Source organism: Galleria mellonella, unplaced genomic scaffold, assembly GCF_026898425.1.
Source record: "Galleria mellonella isolate WM207_F2 unplaced genomic scaffold, CSIRO_AGI_GalMel_v1 utg132, whole genome shotgun sequence".
Taxonomy (NCBI): Eukaryota; Metazoa; Arthropoda; class Insecta; order Lepidoptera; family Pyralidae; genus Galleria; species Galleria mellonella.
The window spans coordinates 5,903,091-5,924,857 of record NW_026441989.1 but is presented as its reverse complement, the minus strand read 5'-3'; the positions used below and the strand labels follow the sequence as shown (position 1 = coordinate 5,924,857).

General features: G+C 30.3%; 1 protein-coding gene and 1 long non-coding RNA gene across 3 annotated transcripts; one reads left to right on the top strand and one right to left on the bottom strand.

Annotated features, from left to right (window-relative positions):
- Positions 1–6,552: 6,552 nt before the first annotated feature.
- On the top strand, positions 6,553–15,702 carry LOC128202334 (uncharacterized). Of its 2 annotated transcripts, XR_008253720.1 has the most exons (4): positions 6,553–6,781; positions 7,165–7,330; positions 7,832–7,976; positions 15,563–15,702. It is a non-coding gene; the product is annotated as an uncharacterized LOC128202334 (long non-coding RNA). The 2 variants fall into 2 exon arrangements; XR_008253721.1 differs by lacking the exon at positions 7,165–7,330 and having other exon boundaries at positions 6,577–6,781.
- On the bottom strand, positions 14,690–20,385 carry LOC113518019 (gamma-interferon-inducible lysosomal thiol reductase-like). Its single transcript, XM_026902765.3, has 5 exons — positions 19,513–20,385; positions 18,517–18,557; positions 17,978–18,142; positions 15,531–15,719; positions 14,690–15,021 (listed from the first exon to the last, which is right to left on the bottom strand). Exons 1-5 carry the CDS (start codon positions 19,586–19,588, stop codon positions 14,788–14,790), a joined length of 705 nt encoding a protein of 234 aa, XP_026758566.3. The 5' UTR covers positions 19,589–20,385; the 3' UTR covers positions 14,690–14,787.
- Between the last annotated feature and the right edge of the window lie 1,382 nt (positions 20,386–21,767).

Here is a 21,767-nt window from a genome sequence, read left to right as displayed (position 1 = left end):
CCTTTGTATACCAATAACGCTGAAGGGTTACCATTCCATTATCCTAAAAAAATCTAATTGGAGGGTGACAATTTTTTGTCAAGAATAGGGTCTAACAGCTCCACTGCTAGCAATATATCCTGTCAGGTCACCCATCGTGCGGTTGTGCGACCTGCACTTGTTACAAAAGTATAATTTTATAGTAGCTGTTGATGATTATTATGTTGTGCATAGTACATTTATTATTCATGTTTGTGAACGAATATGGTAGACGAGGATGCAGACGTTTTATGTAAAATGCGTAAGTCCGTCGGTCGGCCAGAGACCGGCGGCGCGGGCGCAGCACACTGGCTCGCTCGAATGATTCAGGCGAACCTCGCGTCATCGAGAAGGCGCGTCCTACTCATCGTTCTATAACCTTCTATGACACAATTAACGGTTATTAATCAGAAACTATATAGGTACAAACCTCTAAGACTAATTCTCGACTCGAATGAACTCTTATGAACCACTCAGTTATTTTATATTTGACAATAGCAATTTCACTGTCCCTCTTATAAATATGTGAGAAGTTTATTTATTTATTTGTTTGATTGAACATTACGCTCCGCCATCTAGTGTCAAATCAAGCAAAGTTTGTCTATACTGAACAGCTGATAGATAGGTTTATTTACTTATATTTTTTTCGTAATGTATTATAGAATAGACTAGGCTAATAATAGATATACCTCCACGTGCTTATGCAAATTACATTACAAATTGTGAGAACGATCCTATCATCGAAAGCGGTGTGTTAAATTAAATCTCTATACTGTTAAGGACGTCTAGATCACTGAATAAATAACATACTCAAATAAAATAACCAAGATAAGCAGGTTATATTCGAAAATCCTTTATTTATTGGTGCGGGGGAAATAGGTGGGTGAATTTTTGAATAGATTTACTTAAAAATAACTTTAATGCATAAATATAATATTTTTATTAGTCATAGATACTCCTATAATACTTTTGTTATTCATGTATTATCCTGTAAAATTATACATAAAAGCCCTTTTATAGCTTTTTGAAAATAATAAGTCGTTATCTTAATAAAAGGTGTCTTTATTTAAAGACCAGGCCAGACTGGTCTAAGTACGTACTTAAAATTTTATATTTTCCAATTCGTATGTGACTTTATGCCTTTTTATTATTACCTATTTGGAATTAGATACATATATACCTAAAAGGAATATCTCTAATAAGTTGGTACATTTAAATCAACTTTATGCGTTAATACTAAATTATATTAGATATTAGCGACTTGCCCCAGTTTTGTACGATTTTTTGGAAATAACATACAGCGTTTATTTCTCATTGATAATGCAGTTTTCTGTACGTGAAATAATTTTTAAAATCAGTTTAGTATTTTTTGCGTTTACTCATTACATACAGAAAAAAAATCCTCTTTATATTATTCGTTTAGAAAAATAACATTGTGTATAATCTAAATAATAATTTTAATGTTTCTTTGTTAACAATTAAAACAGTATGCGTATTACTCGGCTATTGCTTAATTTAGACAGTAATCACTTTAAACCTCAATTAAATCATCATAGAGTGATAGCAGCGTTAATGAAAAGTGACCTTTAAACGTCCGACCCAGATTCTCAATATTCGGTGATCCAATATTTTTGTAAATTGTTTAGTGAATTGATTTTTTTTTTCAATTGTATGAATTGGTGAAAGAATTTATTTTTAAGTACTTGATCACGACGTGTACTTACTTTACCGATAAGGCCAGAAATTACATATTTATAAAGTGTTGCTCAACAATTAATTGGTTTATAAATTTACGTATGTTTTGGCAGGTTTAGTTACACAACCAATAATAAGCATATAATTTTACATACTTTTTTGATAGTTTCAATTTCACAACAATTTGTAAGTTAAGTAGGTACATTTTGTAGTAGTATGTAGGTATATGTGTTTTGTATTTAAATATAAATGGTAAAGAATGTTCTTATATATATATTTTTTTTATTTTTTGTAATAATTTCTTTCAATTTCCCTAATTTTGATATCAGTCGGAAACTGGTGAATATTTGGTCTTTATTACTCAATGGTGCTTATATTGTTTGGAAAACTGGACTCGTAACGTGCAACGTATTTATATAATAAAATTTGATAGTAACAGATTTTTATCAATTTTTAACACTTTCAAAACAATCACTTCGGTAAATGAAACAAATCACGAAAGCTATATTATCGCACTTATTAAAATAATATAATTAGTATTTATAATATAATAAGTTATATTAAAATAAGCTTTATTTTAATAAAATAAAATAATAATTGATAGCAATTAGAGAGTATAATCAAAATAGGTAAAACGATAGTTAAATAAATGCAGTTATGATTACTCCTCAATAGTGTTGCAGAGATACAGTAATTGCAGGAGACTCGTACATTATGTTTGACAATAAAGAAGGCCTACGTTAAGTACAGGACAATTAATAATTAATAATAATGATAAAAGGTTGCAGACAATTTTATTAAATTACTATTTAATAAATTTGTCTGCAACCTTTTATTAGACATTGACAACATTGTTTTCTAACAATGTTGTCAATGTCATTGACGTTTAATTAGTTCTCAAATTTAATGTAATCATATTATTATTTGTCTGAGCGTCATGTAGCTGTTGGCGTGATTTCTAGGCAACTTGCCAAGTGCACAAGCACCGAAGACATTACATTTTCCACCCCTTATTTTCCAATAGAGTTTTCTTGATCGTCTTGTCTCATTCTCGCTTATATAAGTGACAATACGGTAGAAAGCGATGGTTAATAATAAACACGCGTGTATCGACTACGCAACAACTGAACCGTTCGGAAAACTTGCACCCCTAAGTCAAATGTAAAAGAAAAAGTTTTAGTGATACCATTCAAACATTTGATAGGCTTGATGCTATCTATGATAGATTTTTACCAAAAATGTGTATTTATAAACTAATTTATTCATTAATATTATATTCAATATAAGGAGAGTATCCAAATACCTTCTTGAAAGTTATAAAATAATAAGGACATAAAGATTTTATTAGGTTGCCAATATTTTATTAACATTATCTAATACTGATATTGAAATATGATAATAATTGAGATATGATAATATTGTAGCTTTAGTTTTTTTTTTATTTTATCTGCCTAGACTGGACTTATCAATAAATTTAGTGTGTGTGTGTGTGTGTACTAAGTATGGATGAGTCTTTGATTGCATGATTAGTGATTGCACCACAATAGTGGTTCTTTAAGAATGATATCTAGCTATAAAGCAAATAGATGAATCACTTTCTAAATTGACTTGACCAGTCGAAAGTAGATATGAAAGAGCTTTGTTGAAAATGGCTGAAGATATTTAAAACTTCAGAGAAAGTTGAACAGTTGGTAAAAGTACTTATTAATATATTTAATTTAATTAGGTTTTATTGTGAGGAAGTTCTCTCATTGGCTATAAGTAAATTGGTATTATTTGTTTAGTTCTGTTATTATCGGTATATATGAAACTTCAAACATTCAGTATCAGTTTTATGACCATTTTTATCAATGATTAATCTACAAATTTCCAACTTTCACTACGTTTATATGAGGGCTGCCTTTTAAGTTGTGTCATTTGAATTAAGTAGAGACAATCTAATAGATTATTACTATTTATTGTTTTTCAAAGAATCCTCCGCGATATTTAATTTACTTTTGCATGCGTTTAAACCAGTTTTCAAACATTTATTCCACTCCGAAGTGGGGGTAATCAAAATGTTTCTTTGGGTGAGCTGAAACGTTGACTTGAAACGTACTTGAAACGTGGGCAGTGTGCGAACTTGCATTGTCATGGTGCAGCATTATACGACGTCTTGAATTGTTTTTTCGAAGTTCGGTCATGACTTGTGGCAAACAAACAGTAGTATACCAGTCAGCCGTAACCGTCTTGCAATCTTCTAATACCACCTTTTGCCACAAACGCGGCAACCATTTTTTTCGCAGTGCTCTGTGAGCGTATGACTTTGGTCGGTTTTGGCTCATCCTGGAAAACTCAGACAGTTGATTGCTGCTTAGAATCTGGATCATAAGCATATATCCAAGACTCGCCACCACTAATCATATCATAAACATGCTTTGACTCTCTGCAGAGTTTTGCGTCACCAACTAACACGGGCTATTTTTTGGTCGTCGCTAAGCACATATGGTATCTAACGAGAAATCAACTTTTGTTGTAGTCAAAGTTGTAGAAAATTATCGCACACAAATTTTTCTTAGATATTTTCGATTATTATTACAACCGACTTGTCACCTTTGAATAGACGATACAATAAAACTATTCGACCAATCTGAAAATATTCTTTTGTTTTCGAATTCTAAGTTCAAAAAAGAAGAACATGCCATACGTACACACAATATATTACGATTCGTTTTTGTTTGCTCTAATCGAAAACATCAGGCAATTAATCTACCGGTCCTTGGGAGTTTAATGTTGATTATTTTAATGCCCAGACAACGATTTGGAAATGTAGATTAAATATTACTCAACTATTTATTTTTTCATTTTTTTTAAATTTTACTAAACAAACATTTTTTTTATATACCCAACCAGTAATATCATGGTTAATTCTACGAACAAATGGGCATATTTTCATCTATCACCCTTCACTGGTGCTCCGCCAGCGTATCTCGTTAGCGCAGGCGGTGTTACTATAACATTTTCACCCATCAAAAAAAAAAAAAACATATGAGGGTGATATACAAAAGTCATCTTCTTCGATATCTGAATTCGTGATTTTGCCGAGAAGCAGCTGCTGCTGCTTGCATGTTGTTTTGGATTGAACGATAGAACTAGGCAGTTATATTGTTCAGGTACGGATATTGGTCTTCAGGAATGGCAACCATGGCTATCATAGCGTATTCAATGATGTTCGTAGGTGATTATTACCACTTTTTATCAAGTGGAATTTTTATCAGCTTGTTTACCATTTCATTTTTCATAAAAAAATCTTATTTTTATTATTAAGAGCATTACCAAGTAAGTCTATATATTACAAAAGAACATGTAAGTGAGTAGGTAGAAAACATATGTATCGTATGCGTATATACGTGACATCTATAGTACAAAACAAATGCATTCACATCCTTCGAACGTTTATTAGAGTGGGTGTTGTTGATGGTATTGTTAGAGGTACATTAACGCGGCGATTAGCACTAGTCGTCCTCATATAGTACCAAAGCATAGACAGACCATAGTTTACATAACAAAACCTTGGCCTTGCCTCAGTCTCACTCTGCGCAAGCGTTCGTGTCATTCGTCAATATTGCAGTAAATTATATCGCTGATGTAAATACTTAGTTATCTACTTTTAAAGCATGTAATACAGGTTACATATTACTATAGTGTGTAGTGAAATATTTATTACTCACTGGCTAATCATGAATTCTAACGGAATAAAATCTTCAAACAAGAAAGGGATTTCGGTAATTCCTATGGGAACGGGGAAAAGGAGCTTTTGTGCGGGTAAAACTAAGCATTAATACTATTTACCAAATAATAATTTTATTATTGAATATTTGATTCTGCTAATTTATTTTATATATTTATTATTTATATAGTCCTTGGCAGTTACTTTCTGATGCATTTGAACAGTTATTACTTATTATAAAACCTATAAAAATAAAAGTTGTTTTATGAAAGGTTTTTAATGGTAATTATGTATAGAATGTAAACTGTTGCATTGCGTGTGTTTAAATAAGTACATGGTAACGATCACGCATGTTGTTTATCAAGGTACAATGAAGTACCTAGAGTTGTTTTCCTGATTGACAACTATTGTGAATTAAGACGTATTAATGCGATTATGTTTTATAATATACATATATAGATATATAGCTATTTTCCGTAATTTGTACTTATTGTTTTGTTACTTACCAGGTATTTATACAATCTATGGAACATATGTATTTTGACATGTAGTATTAAAATATGCTTGGTATCGTTAGCATTTGTAGGTAGGTATACTCCAATCCATTTTCATTCATAAAAATGCCTCGATTCTTTGTTGGGTATATTCCATCAAACATGCACAAAATTTGTTGACATATTTTCTTGTCAATTAACAAAATATAAAAAATATTGTCACATAAAAACAGTATCATCTTCATGAAATTTAAGTAGAGAAAGGTATTTTCATATGGCATACATTTATTTTTATAATCCCATAGGAACATGTTGACTGACCGGGATGAAAGACCTTTTCCATGTTCAATATTAAATGGATCCCAAATTTCATAGCGATTAGATGAATAGTTAAGGCTCTAAAAAAGCACAAACAAACATTCATTTCATTATAAAATTCTTTAAAAAGGATATAAAATGATTTTTACACGATCGGAAACTTCTAGTATTGCCACAGATAATATAATACTGTATTGCATGTGTCAGTAGACTATGGTAACCATCTGACGTGCCGAATGCGGTTTTCAATCTCTGTGGTATAAAAAATAAAAAGTAGATATTATAGAAGATATTATATGTACATTGAAAGATAAAGTATTATTATGATAAATTGCTTTAGTATATGATAAACAATTGATATCTAATCACAATACACTAACAAACTCTGTAGCGAAGTAGATATAAATGTTGCTCTATATATTAAAGCATTCACGGTTGCATTCTCGGTTAGAATGTAGAATTAATGTTTATGTGTTGTTTCATGTAATATCCGAATATTCGTTCACAGTATTGTTCTAATAAGACAGAGCAACAAAATATGAGATAGGTATAGATAATTATTTGCTCCATCAAATTAATCCGTGACTTCGCCCGCTTTAAAAAAAATTTATATATTCGTATCTCTATTTATATTCTATATACTTATGTAATATGTATATTTTATGCATAACAGTTCAATTAGTAAGTTGAGTAAGAATCATTTACTTACCTAAATATCTTTAACTTTCTTTCACACAGTTCTATCAAGGTTTATATGTATGTAGAATAGCATTATAGGTATGATCCCTATTAATAAATAAAGTACTAATATATACATTTATACACACTTACTAGTATTAATTTTACCATACCATAGTTCTTAATAATAATTCATACAATACCTATAAGCTGCTTGTATCTGTAAAACTATAAAATAGTATCTTTTTTTAGGTATGCCTCGTGTTTTATTTCTTATTATATAGTGTAAAATTGAAATCATTGGCCTTTTGAAAAAATAAATTAACTATGTGAATTTTTTACTAAAGAAATATAAGTCTATAAATGACAAAAAAAAATGCACTCGGTATATTACGAAGACGGTGTATCCAATTAGCAAGTTAGTATGTGTTACTCAAAATTGTTCGTCGTTATTTAACCCGTTTTTCGTTGGGAAAAATATTGTTTCATTAGCTGCTTCCCGCAGCTTTGCTCCCATAATTAGAATATAAAGTATATATACTGTGCGTTAAGTTAGGGTATAACCTATCCATGTACTAAATTTTATTCAAGTGTATACAGCCGTTTAAGCGTGATACAGTATATAAAAATCTAAACGTCTACAAACTTTCACAACTTTACTATTGCGCAAAAACTAATGGACAGATTTTAATGAAATACACCGATAAGTTATATCTTAGAACCTAAGGTACTTTATATTATATACTAATTCACGCAGGTGAGGCCGCGGGGTCCAGCTAGTTTATAATATTTGAAGGATATCTAAAGCACTCCCTTAAAAGAATCATAATAATTTTGATTTTATCTATATTTATTATCTCATAACAATTAACTACTTATTTGTAATGTCTAGATATTATGTTTCAATCTGTGTTTGTAGGTAGTACATACGTACCCACCTGACTTTTTGCGGTGGCAGTGTCCAATTTCAATCGAGAAGTCAAGGCTTTCTGCTGTAATGAGGCTTTATAACCTGAACTAGTGAATAGCCAGAGACCTTCATGTCAATGAGTACACCGCAGTAGGTATGACGTAAAACTGTTATTATGATTATAATGCTATTGTGTTATAAATGAACACGATTTTCTGGCCACAAAAGCTTTTCATTTTAATAATAATAGAAAACATTTTTTATCGAAAAATTGATTATTGTCTGTTTTTTTTTTAATTATAAAAATATTCGGATTAAATTACGTGTGTGTAATTTTTGTATTAAACATAGTATATGTTAAATATGTATTAATTTTTCATTTTTTAAGGTTTTGAATGAATATATTTATACGTCGTCAGAGTTAGTTAGTTAGTTAGATAATCATCATCAATTTCAATTTTATAATATTTTACACATTTTACATTATTTTATAATTGTATTAATAACTTTTATTATATTAATAATTTTTTTTTATTAAATTTACCATCGTGAATTATTCGGAGAAATACGGACATATTGAATGACGTATAGCACGTAGGTGTATTCAATAGTCGACGAATGCCTGTGACAAACCTATTAGAAAATGCCGACGTGAGCATACAAAGATGAACTTCAAATTCCATCAAGTGCCTCAGTCTCCAGCTTTAAGCAATCGTAAGAGAAAATAAAAAAGGCATTTTGATTTATCTCCAGACAACTAAATTCTCTATAATATTTACAAAGGATTTGTTAGACGCAGTGCAACTCTAGTTGATTATATTTTGAAGGTATAACCGGAAAGGCATCCTTAGGAATACGTTGTAATCTATCGAGCTGGAGTTGACCTCCTGTAGCTCCTCTTTACGGGCTTGGAGTGTCTTCAACAATCACCCTTACACACGTTCATGTAAGAGCCATCTGTGGCCAACAGCATTAAAGTAGTTAGAAAATAACACGCAATGTGCATAGTCCAGAAGATAAGACATTAAATATGCTGTGTTATATATGCTAGAATAAACACACTACTAACAAACAAGCGATGCTTGTGTACGTATTCTTTTTTCTATGCTATATGGACAATAAAGCAATATTAACTTTAGACTTTCGCATCGCATGGTTTATAGTTTATAATGGACGGGAATAAACGTGATCATTTAGCTAATACTATCTAATTGATATATATGACTACTATCATAATTGATATATATATTGAATGATAACTCGGGTAGAGTAATCTCGACGTTTGTAACATAATTTGTGTGATGGGAGGTAATGAGGGTAGAAGAAAAAATTTCTGCTTCAGAAACGGAGGCGTGATCGCACTACATCAGTCTACTCGTGGTCGGTGTAACCTTGTCGAAAATATCGAAATAACTCAGGTGAATAATCATAGTTTACCTAAATGATCGAGTTAATTCCCGTCTCTTATAAACCAAAAACAATAAAGCATTGTAGCTCATACGCACAACGGCCCAAATTAGAGGCTAAGCGCGGAAAATGGAGTCCTATTCACAAGCATTGTAGCTATTCTAAGCTCTAAAAATATACTATATTAATTGCAAACGATTTACCATATTTGTTATAACCGGCAATTACTGTATAATATATATATATATATATATATATATATATATATATATATATATATATATATATATATATATATATATATATATATATATATATATATATATATCTAAAGAATTAAAGAAGGAAATATTTACTTATTATATCAACACATTGTCATAACAATTACAACTATAACGTACACAATATATAATGTAGTAGTATCCTGAATAGCTCAATTAAGAACAACATAGTATACTCGACAGCTATTACAAATAAATCAGCTAAGGCAATAATTGTTAAATTTATCATTGTAATTTTCATGGTACGATTAGGGTATAAACTCCTTGGTATAAATTATTTTCAGGTTTTGAGACTATTGGAATTACACAATTGGGTTTAAATCCAAAATTTATTGCGCCAATAGTAGTCAAGTGCAGCTGTACCTAAACGCTTTTTTTTGTTTATTACCTCTTGGCTCTATAACAGCTCAATGAATCGTCATTTATATTTAAGTAGTTAAATACATTTACCTTTGAGATGGGGAAGGACATAGGTTACTTTTTATCTCGATCAATTAATATAATTATGTATACCTCGGTCACGCGGTCAAAGTCGTGGGTAAAAGCCAGTTAATTGGTAGTTTAAGTTATCAAAAATATGTGATAGTATCAGATCTCTCTCAGAGGAGAATATATTTTGACTGGTAGTGGGGCTTCTAGATATATGTGAGTATGAGTACCTACTAGAGGTCATAAGAGATGATTAAGGAACAAAATACCTACCCCACATTAGTGCAAGAGAAGGAAAGTCCTCTAAGTAAAGTCTAGAAGGAAAATTCTAAATAAAACCCTAGTCTTGTTTGGTCAGCGTGGCAATAGTAAGTTACTGTTCTATAATGGAAATAAATTATAAAATTCTGTTATTTAGTTTGATAATTCTCGCTCTAAGGACTCCTTAGGAGTAGCAGTATTTGATGGTACTGGAATGTGATGCCCATGTCTGTATTGAGTAGCAGGTAAGTGAAGTGCATGTACATGTAGGCAATAATTATTACTTTTTACCAGATATAGTGTACTTTCTGATATATCATGCTTAGTACTAAAAATAGTATAAGACATTTATGTTTCAACACATTGATATATAAATACTCTACTAATATATATATACTCTTTATTTCATTAAAACATACAGTAATAATAACAAATTAGTAATAAAAAAGCATAGGTAAACTTATCTCTAATATTATAAAGGTAAAAGTTTACTTATAAGTTTGTATAGATATTTGAATATTTGTATCTTTTTTACCCAAATGACTGATATTAGTTTCTTTATTTATTTTTTATTTCAGCTGTTGCATCTGTCGGGATGTTTTAATGCGACAACCTTTATATCTACCAACTTTATCCTGAATTGTGCTACCGTCAGTAAATAGTTTGGACCAACTATTATCTATTACAGTGTTCCTCTTGACTATCTATTGTTTTATAGGTTAATTCGGTTCTCATAGCTGGATAAGGTAATTAATGTATCAAAGGGTATCCATGTTTCTAAATTTCTTCCTCACAGGCTTATGATTTTGATAGCAAATAGCCTAGTAATTCTATCTAATAAACAGTTTCAACAAATCTTTTTTCAGCTACGTGAGCCCAGGCACTGGCTGCGTATAAGACGGTAGGTTCAACAACTGTGTAGTATATGAGTATATCGGAATTTAGGCCCTACCGGGCTATACTAGTTACATTATATTAGTTACTTAAACGCTATTACTGGGAATAATACTTAGAATATTTTTAGCACAATATCCTTTTATAGTTTTTATAATATTATTAGATATTCTGTGATGATGATCGCAAGATTCGGGCAGCAAGATCGGGGCTATTTTTGAATTAGTTTTTAAGTTTTACATGAGAAATTGGTCTACACATATATAGGCATTGAATAAACTTATCCACAACATTAATATGTTTTTGTATTCCAAACTTCATACTTGATAAACGATGAAATCTTAAATCCATAGATGAAATATTATAAACATTTATTTATTTATGTTTAGACACACTGCCATCTGAGTACAAAATATTATTTAAATTCATTCAGTCATTTAAGCACGATTGAATAACAAATATCGAAACATAGGATCACGCAACAAGTATGATTTAGTACGATTTATTATATTAGTATTATAAATGTAAATTGTTAGAGATAATTTATTTATGTGGAATGTATGTTATATAGGTTTGGATATAAAATATGCTTAAAATTTTAATCGAATTGAATGCAACTAATTGACTTTAATATTAAATCCTTATACTTTCTATCTAAATTCATGCTAATTATGTAAGTAAATCAAAAACCTTGTCATTTTGTGTTTATTATTATGTGTATCAGTACAATTTATAAAACTCATGTTACCATTTCAGTTTATCCGCAATGTATGTTATGTATAGCCAACTATGTGTGCCACTCTTATAAGTAGGCAGTATTTTTATTCACGGATGGTCTGTCAAAGTCAACGCTTACGAGTTCCATGTGAAACGGAAAGCCTTTGCTTTTTAAGGCTTTAAAGTCTATGAAAAAATATAAAACCTCAGCACATATTAGTTATTAAATATTTGACGATTTTAATTGTTGGTCTGATTTATAAACGTATTTATATATTTTAAGTAAAAATTAATACCCTTCTTTATGTATTTATTATTATATATATTTTTATATATTTGTATTCGTTTTTGTTGTGAATGTTTACATATATGAACTTGTTACCAATCATATTGCATAATTTCCATATATTTTATAGTTTACATATTATTGATAAAATCTTACTTCATCTGTAATATCTATAAGTTGTAAATGATTAATCTATCTATAAATTTAAAAATGTAAAAATAAGCCGTTTTTTAAATAATGCGCACACTAAAAGATAGACCAATAGAGAGACATATTATTATTTACATATATATTAATAATATATTTTTTAATCTAGCACAAATAAATGACTTCCAGATTTGTACAGTGTTTAGACAACGTTCTGAGTATTAATTAGTTTGATCCACTTCGGAATCACGGAATTAACTTCAGAATACATAAGTTAAAGTCAATACCTACCGTTCGTTTGAATAATGTAATTTTCATAAACTCCAATGACAATCAAACTTTATTTATTTCTCTTTATTTTTATTACCAGAATAAACCCTTTCTTTAATTTAACAACCTTTTCGATTATAAATTTTATCGTTACACGTTTTAAATGTAACTTTTTATAGGGTATGGCTACAATATGCTCTTAGTCACAAGAAATGAATATTTCGAATATTTGCCTTGTGATTCATCAGTGCATAACCACTGCATACCTCCACCTCTCTCGGACCTTATTATGTATTCTTTTATTCATTTAGTTTCTGTGTGGTCATTTATAACTTATCGTTCCATTTAGTATCTATTTAGTAAATAGTATATTTATTATTGCTAGAGAGGCAGCCGTGCTGACGGGCGATCTAATGGGATCAAAAGTAGGTAGGTATCGTCCCCCATGAATTCTGGAAACACGAAAACATTTAAATTATTTTTCATTCCTTAGCTGTATATAAAGGAAGTCACACAAAAAGCGGAAAAAGATTAAACATAGTAAAGAATTAATAATATTAGTAAGTAGTTATCCAAGTTAAATACGTGACATCTTTTTCTTATTTTTTAGTGGCGTAAATATGTACGTTTTGATTTTATAAGTTTATTCTATCGTCATCATCATAATCAGCCTGCTATAGTCCATCGCTGGTCATAGCCTTTTCCCAAGGCACACCATTGAGCATTGAGTTTGTTCTGTACACCTGTAAGAATAAATGTCCGTATTTATTCATGGTGATTTAAGATTCCCAGATGTTTTCGAAGTATTCTTAATAAATAATAATATGTAATTAAATATCTAAGTCAAATTCTTTTTCTCTTACAACTTAAATCATTGGCATATTTAAAATTATTTTCCAGCGGTCTCGGAACCTTAAAAAAACGCATATGTACTCTCATGCATAGGTTTGCGAAGCTTTGCTCGTATCCTAGTGACAACCAGATGATTCTGGAGTAGACATAGACAAATCTCCTCTCCCCTCTCTCTAAATTACGAGTATGTTTATACATTAAAATTCAGTAAAAAGTATTGTGCAATGCATCTACTTAAGTAATATGTGTTCGCCTTTATAATGGCGATACTACTGTTTCATTATTACATATTAGCTAATAAAGAATAAATAGGCGCTTCATTCGCTTTAACATAGAATATATATAATGGCTGCCTAAAAAAGAAGAAAATGTCAATATCTATAAAGATGGAGATTTTTTAAGAACACAACCATTCCTTTATAAATATGTAGATTTAGATCTATTTAAAAAAATCGCTCTCTTGAGCTAATAATAGAAATAACCACTGTGAAAGAAATGATATAATATCGGCAGTAAAACTTGATGAATAACAATTTCTTCAAATTCTTAAATACTATTGCGTGCACACGTAGCTTAAGAGGGCTGGCGCCAAAATTGAATACGGTATAAATCGTAAGTACAAGGCAAAACTTTATGCTGTGGATAAATACATATGCCAAGGAGTAAATTAGTCTTAAAACTTTTAATATTGTTATCGAATTTGATGTTGGTTGTATCTTAATATTGCAATTGGGTGAAAGCCCCTATAGTGTCCCGTGAGAAAGTGTCCAGGTGTATACCCCTGAATACGACTGTTGGGCTTGTATAGATACCCTCAGAATAATAGTTGGTATTTTGGCTATATGTTAGCATATAATTTAGGGTTAACATGTAGTGTACACGTCCATGATAGCTATCATCTCGTACACTATATCAGCCTTCAACTGTCCACTGCTGAACATAAGCCTCCCCCTTGGGGGGTTTTGCCAGTAGTTGCCACGCTCAGCAAGTGGGTTAGCAACCGCAGTTGGGCTTTGGAGAAGTTTCAAGAGGGACGCTGCTGCCCATCCCACGCTCTCCCTTAGTCGTCTCTTACGACACCCACGGGAAAGGAAGGAGTGGCCTATTCTATACCGGGTCCACACGACTAATCACCTAGTATATCACCTAATAATAGTATTATATTATCTGTGTTATCACAAAATGATTTTTTTAACATAAATGTTAGGCTCTCAGATTGGTAACATATAAGGATTGTTAGGTTTTGTATTAAAGTTTTTATTTGAGAAATAAAACCTTGAAGTATCTTCATTATATTTAAGGTAAATAAATTTAAACAAAAACGATAATTATACAATTTATTCATAATTACACATACATTAAAATGTTTACACGTAAATGTAAAATATTTACACTTTTTATTATAGGTAACTTATCTAAAACTAAATTCTAGAACAAGGCGGAGGTACTTGATGAAAAATTCGGCATACTGTTGCCTTGAGATCATTGGTTAATTGGAATTGACCATAGGCGGGATCCTCTATTATTACATAAGGCACATACTTGGGTCTTAACAAACGAGTTTCCTCCCCATATCCTTTCAGTAGAAGAGAAGAGCGTTCGCTGTTAATACACTCCGAAATATCGTTTATAGGTAAATTTAAGATATACCCGCACTGTAAGAGAGAATATACAATTATTTAAATTAGCATTAGAGGGAAACTTTGTAAAACAAGTTGTCTGCATCTCGGTCCTTCTCTTGTTTCACTGAATAGGTACGGAGTGTATTTCTACGGAGACAATATCCGTAGTCTTTGGAAAAGGCAACGCATACGGGATATTATGGACATAATAGTATATTCTGTCCACTTCTCTTTGTGTCCATAGGCGACGGTAGACCACTTTCCGTCAGAGGGGTCGTCAGCCTGCTTACCATTCTAAGTATAAAAAAGTAACGTTAAATAGCTTACTTCCCAGGTATGGTAATATCTGAGCTAGTTAAGTTCACATACTCAGTTAATTTGGTACAAAGAAACTTATTTTCAATTTATAATGAAAAACTTGTATAGTTACTTTTTACGGGATGGAAATGGTAACCTCACTTGCGCTAATAGAATATATGTAGTTATTTTTAGAAGTGCAGTCATAAGGGAAGCAATAAGTAGCGGTTGTACTTGATACGTACCATACTTAATATAAATGCGTTGTTATTTTCAGATCTATATCCAGAAAATTGCATAAGACAGGCGTTAAACATGACCGCTCGAGTGTTATTTTGCAATGCGTCCACGGTGCATGCGTGTAACTTATTGCCATAACATTCCTCCGGTCCATGTTGGCATCTGAAGTGGTACCTCCCGCGCACTTTAAGAGTCTGTAATAGAACATTTTAATGTGATTTGCATATTTAATTATTACATGGCTTTCCAATAAAGGAGTGTATTTTTTTCAAGGTTCATATTTAATATAATATATATAACTTATATTAAATATTAAGTTTTATGAAGTAGTTAGTTTTAGCAGGATAATCATGTTTTATTAATTTGCGCAGTAAAACGTGTTTGTATTTTAATAGAGAAAATAATCGGATTAACCTAGTATGTTTATTTTTATAGATTAATGGTCTCGATGAGTTCCGAGACTAGTCAAGAATTTTTGTTAAAAAAGCCCATAAATCAATCTGATTATTTTTGCAATTAAAATATATTCTATGCTTACGAAACTATAACCAATAAAATATTTAATTAGTTAATTGGTCAAACGATGACAGTCAGAAATTTTCTCTTAGACTAATGTCAGTGATAAATACAGATATCGTCAATATTGCGGATCATTTATCTCTTTTGACCCGACTACTGAACTCAACGAGTGCTATATTTACTTCTCGATTATTATTATTCTATTATGAGTATAACGTGATGACAACCATAAAAATTTTATGATAACACTCCTACATTAAAATTAAATTTCCTACATGATTATGCAGATTTAATAATTTAAATTACACCTATCCCCCGATTTACACGGTACTTGTTTTACACGTTTTCGCTTTTACACGGTTTTCCAAATAAGTTTTTTTTTTGTTTTTATTGCACTCTACTAAATGCTACTGTGTTTGAACACGTGCGCTGTGTACACATCTCACGGGGAATCCCGAGCTTATGTGCTGACTTGCTGCACATGCACACTGTGTCTGTATTTCTTCGCATAAAATTAAAGTTTTATGTACGGAAAATTATATTTGAGTGAAAGTTTCACAGTGTCAGAAAGATTTAATTTTTCTTATTCGTAAATTACAAGTGAGTGCATAATTAAGATTTTTATAAATTAACATAAATTTAAAAAAAAATTATAGGCTTATAATGTCGAAAGAAGTTAAAAGAAAAGTAATTTCTTTAGAAACTAAAATCGAAATTTTGGATCACTTACGAAAGGGAGATAGAGTAGTAGATGTTGCAAAATCATATAACATGAACGAAGCTACAATAAGAACTATTAGAACAAATGAAAATTTTTATTTTTATTTCTGTGTACACCTAAAAATATTGAAAAAAATCACAATTGTTAAATAGCAAAATTATGCATTTTCTGCAAGCTTTTCGATTTACACGGTTTTGACTTGAAAATTTTTAATTTTCGATTTACACGTTTTTCTCAGGAACGTATCTACCGTGTAAATCGGGGGATAGGTGTACTTGTACATAAATTTAGAATATTTTGGTATTTGCTGTTTCGGGTTTGCTTTTAATTTATTCATTATTATTAAAAAAGGAAATATTCTCGTAACCGTAATTCTATATATAATTATTAATTATATATAGAATTACGAGGTATTATTTAATTGTTGGTTTTGTGTTGGTAGATGTTATGATTTACCCATAAATTAATATATAAAAACAAATAATAATTTATTTCATATAAATTAATTGTTATTGCAGCCCTCTAAATTATAAATAGAAGTGAAATAATTTAGCTTAAGTAAAAAGTGGATCCTTGATTCATCATGGAGAGAGAATTGTTTGCAGGCAGCGATGAGTTACTTTCTCTGTAAGTCAACTAATTTGATGGTGGCAAGGTACGTATACCGTAGTTTTGATAAGATCGCGGGACTATGCGTCCGGTGGACGCCGTTAAAAAGTAGCCCTGTAGCGTTAGGTAGGATAAGGCCAACTCTACACGCTAGGTCTACGCTACAAAGTACATAACGACGATACGTTACAAAGTACATAACAAAAAATTTGATCGTTAATTATGAAGAACATAAAAATAAAAAATATTCTCCGACTATAATTTCTAACAGGATAGTCAAAGGCATTTGCTGTGTGTTGCCGTTGTGGTGAACATAGCAAACAACATGCTAACATAATCCAGAACAATGTATATATTCATAAGTAATCAAATTAAATCGTAAATAATCAAATTAATAGGTGTTATTGTGGAACTAAATTGATTTATATTACAAATACAAATAAATATAGAAATCTCTTAAACACTTCTGGAGCCTACATTTCTCCTCAGAATTCACAACGAATACTATGCACGTACACGCATAGATATGTTTACCTTGGGGTAAACATATTCTATATGTATTATTGGTTACTTCATAAGTTTAGTATAAAAAAAATATCTAACCCTGGCATGTCCATATGGAATTAGATGAACGTCTAAATACGAGCCTAATTTCTCCACAACAGGTCGAAGTTGAGTCCTGAAGAAAGTCACGCTGGCTGGACAATGGGTCTCATAATATACTTTTATATTTATTTTTATCTTCTCGATACTTTCAGTAGAATTATCCTTAAAAAAAGAAAGTTAAATGGTTAAAGTGTACTGCATTGTAACTGTTCGTAACTATACTGCATTGTTTTGTTGGCGATGTCGTTAGTTCGGTGAATTTTTAATTCTTCAAGAAAAACAAAAAATCATAGTATAAACTATCCTATATAATTATGTTGTACCAGGAGCTCAGTTATTGCTGGTCCAAATCTTATGAAAATCCGTTCAGAAATTTTTATTTATTACTTATGTAATGTAAAGCACAAAAAGATCTAGCTACATTTTTATTTCACGTATTGTAAACAGATATATAAATTTCTTTAACTGCAAATATATGATAAAACAAACACACAAAATTACTATGTATCTAATTTAATAATTCTGTTATAACTTACCTGTATTCCAGTCTTTTGGGTGCTAATATCGTATATATTTCCTGAATAAAAGTAATTTAAAATTTTATAAGTAAGTATTATCAAATTTACAATATTTTGTTAACTTTAATTAAACTCCATTCACTTTGTGTTCACACATTTTAGGATATTAATCTTGTCTTAAGTCTTGTATGACTTTAATTAACTATGTACACTTTTGATTGTTATCTGTTGTGTTTTACAAATGTATTAAATAAATAAAAGAATATTATTACTACATCTTATTACTATAATTTTATTATTAGACAGGTTTAGAAATTATCTAACAATTATGTATTTTTTTTATTCTACTCTAATAATAATCTAACAATTATATATTTATTAACAAACAATAAGAAGTAAGAAAGATTTTATTGTTTGTTTACAATGGATAAACTCAAACACTAATTAACCGATTTTAAAAATTCTTTTACATATAAAAAGTTAGCTTTTTAGCGATTAACAAAGCTATATATTATTTTTTTAAGTTCTATCTATCCATGCGAAGCTAGACTGTCTACGTCTACGCTAGTCGTTAATAAAAGTTCTAAAGAAAGGCTACGAGTACGTTACTTTTAAATAGGTACATTACTTTTTACAAAATTATTTTTTCTCCTAACCCCTTTATATGTATTTTTAAAATAAATGAATTTTTAACCAACTTCAAAAGAAGGAAGTTCTTTTAGGTTGTATGTTTTTTAATGTTTATTACTTAATACTAACTACATTTAACTTCGTCAGTTGTAAACCAATTTGGAAAGTTCTTTTTTTATTTGAAAGAATATATATCCAGATTGGTCTTATAGAAATTTTATCACAATCTGTTCAGTAGTTTAGTTTTTAAACAAAACAATTTGTTTTGTTTTAATTAAAGGATGGTCTTTTTTTGGAACAGAATTTAATTATATTAATTAAATTAAATTAATTTAAACTATTTCAGTCTGCTTAGTATGAATGTGTATTTTAAGTACTACTTACCATTCGACAATTTTGTATGGTATCCATTTGTAAAACTAAATATCAATTGTAAAAATATCAACTTATAATAATACATTGTTGCACACTCAATATTCAACTAAAGCTGAAGTCCTTTGAAGAATTACAATGTAGACTTGGTGACAATTTCAGAATGTATGTGTTTTAATAGCCTATGACCATTTGATAAGGTATAAAAATCCACAAAGAAAATTTTTATTAAAACATAGGACAAGTTATCTTGAAATTATTTATTATAACTCTTCCGCCAATATTATATAATTATATATAAGAGTAGGATAATGTATTGGAGGTTTGAAAAAATAAGAGAGAACATAATTTTGTATAGCTAAATACAGGCTCTTAATTATTCAATTATTATTCCAATATTAGGTTTTTGTATGTGCCTAGTTGCCGTGTAGTCCCGGCATAGAATGGACCACCCCTTTTTCCTTATAGTCGTAAGAAGCAACTAAGGGAGCTTAATGGTTGAGGGATAGATAGTAGCGTCCTTTTTAAAACATCACTAAACCCAACAAATAATTGTGATTGCCAGCCGCCTCATTCGGCAACTATCGGCAAGTTCCCGCTTTATGGGCCTATAAGGCCTATGTTAAGCAGTGGATAGTTAACGGCTGATATGATGATGATGATGATAATGTACCTGTCTGTTTGTAATAGTTTGGAATCGAAGTCATAAGACAATTTGAAGAAAATAAATAACGAATGTTTTGGTATAGAACTTGTCCTGGATACTGTCGTGCGCATTGATAATTTATCTTACTTATTTAATTATTTACCTAAACTAGCATATTTATACATTATCTGAAATTTTAGAATGAGTTTGTTAACCTCGCCATTATCTTAATATTAATTAGATTTTAAATGCAAAATGGGTTAGTTGTTCGTCACAATAGACAGAAAAAAGGGAGGATATACTTAAGACCTTATTTTTGTGTGTGTATATATTATGTAATATCTTTGTTACATCTAAACTGTTTTTAAGATTTTTATTGCAATAGGTATATTATTAGGTATTTATTCCTGTGTTTATTTCTTACTATGTTACTATGGATGTCGATTTTATTTTTGGTACACAATAATTAATTTTGAACAATGTCAAATAAACTCGCAACATGATAATTTTGAAATTTAAGTTAAAAGTGAGTTGTTACTTCTTGGTGTCTGTACTACTTCATCTGTTGTTATTAAATATGGTAATTTATTATGATGGAATACGACGTAAGCTACTATTTAACCCGGTCAATCAACATATTTCCAACAAAATCCTGGGAAGAAATTAGTAAATAAATAAATTCTAGTAGACATATTATACTTCATCGGATATTAAATAACTGAAATAGAAACAAATACTTTTTTAAGTTAACATAAATAAGTGTAGAATTAAATGGTAACAGAAAGTCAACAATAATAAACGCAAACATTTTATTATTCAATTTGTTTCTCTAGTCTTGCATCTATGTAGATAGGTACATTACATTTCAAATCTGTTTTATGGGTGTGTATTCCTCGCAACCTTCAGCTTCATATATTAGCGTGAATTTACTGGGTACAGAGGAATAACACATGAGTCTTCAAGAATGGCAACGCATAGGGGGTATCTTGGGCGAAAGAGTGTACTCTGTTATGTCCATGGTACTGCTCATGTCTATAGGCGACGGTTACCACTTTACATCAGGTGGGCCGCCAGTTTGTTTGCCATTCTAAGTTGTATAAAAAAAAAAAAACATTGTACATACCATCAGCTTAACATCATACCCACGGCTAAAGTTGAGTGCATCAACAATCACATAGGGTAGCTGATGATCTACTATAAATGTTAGTTTACTGGTCAATTCCTTTTTGGCTATTAGCGCAATCCTTAATTGTTTTTGTGTTTATATTTATTTTTATTCCACACTAAATAAATAAACAAATAACATTTTTAGTATGTTAATATTGTTGGCACTTGATGGAACTTTGAACACATATTGACATTGTGCACACATCTGTAGATCATCTTCTACCGATTGTTACAATACATACTCATACTTATTTTAAAGAAATAATTATTCTTCTATTGTACAAAATATACATTGCTTTAGAAATGACTTAACGACGAAACTGGTCGAAAATATATATTCGTTTGGATTTTATGCACTAAACGGAAAAAATCTAGTGTGGTTGCATACGTAATATAGCAGACATAATATACATTGCCGTGTGGTCCCGGCATATAAGGGGCCACCTTTTTCTTT

Coding starts and splice junctions, on each gene's coding strand:
- LOC113518019 (XM_026902765.3), bottom strand. CDS start 19,588: ATGTATTATTATAAGTTGATATTTTTACAATTGATATTTAGTTTTACA. Junction 18,558..19,512: donor CCATACAAAATTGTCGAATG/GTAAGTAGTACT, acceptor ACTTTTATTCAG/GAAATATATACGATATTAGC. Junction 15,720..17,977: donor TTCCATATGGACATGCCAGG/GTTAGATATTTT, acceptor GTTCTATTACAG/ACTCTTAAAGTGCGCGGGAG.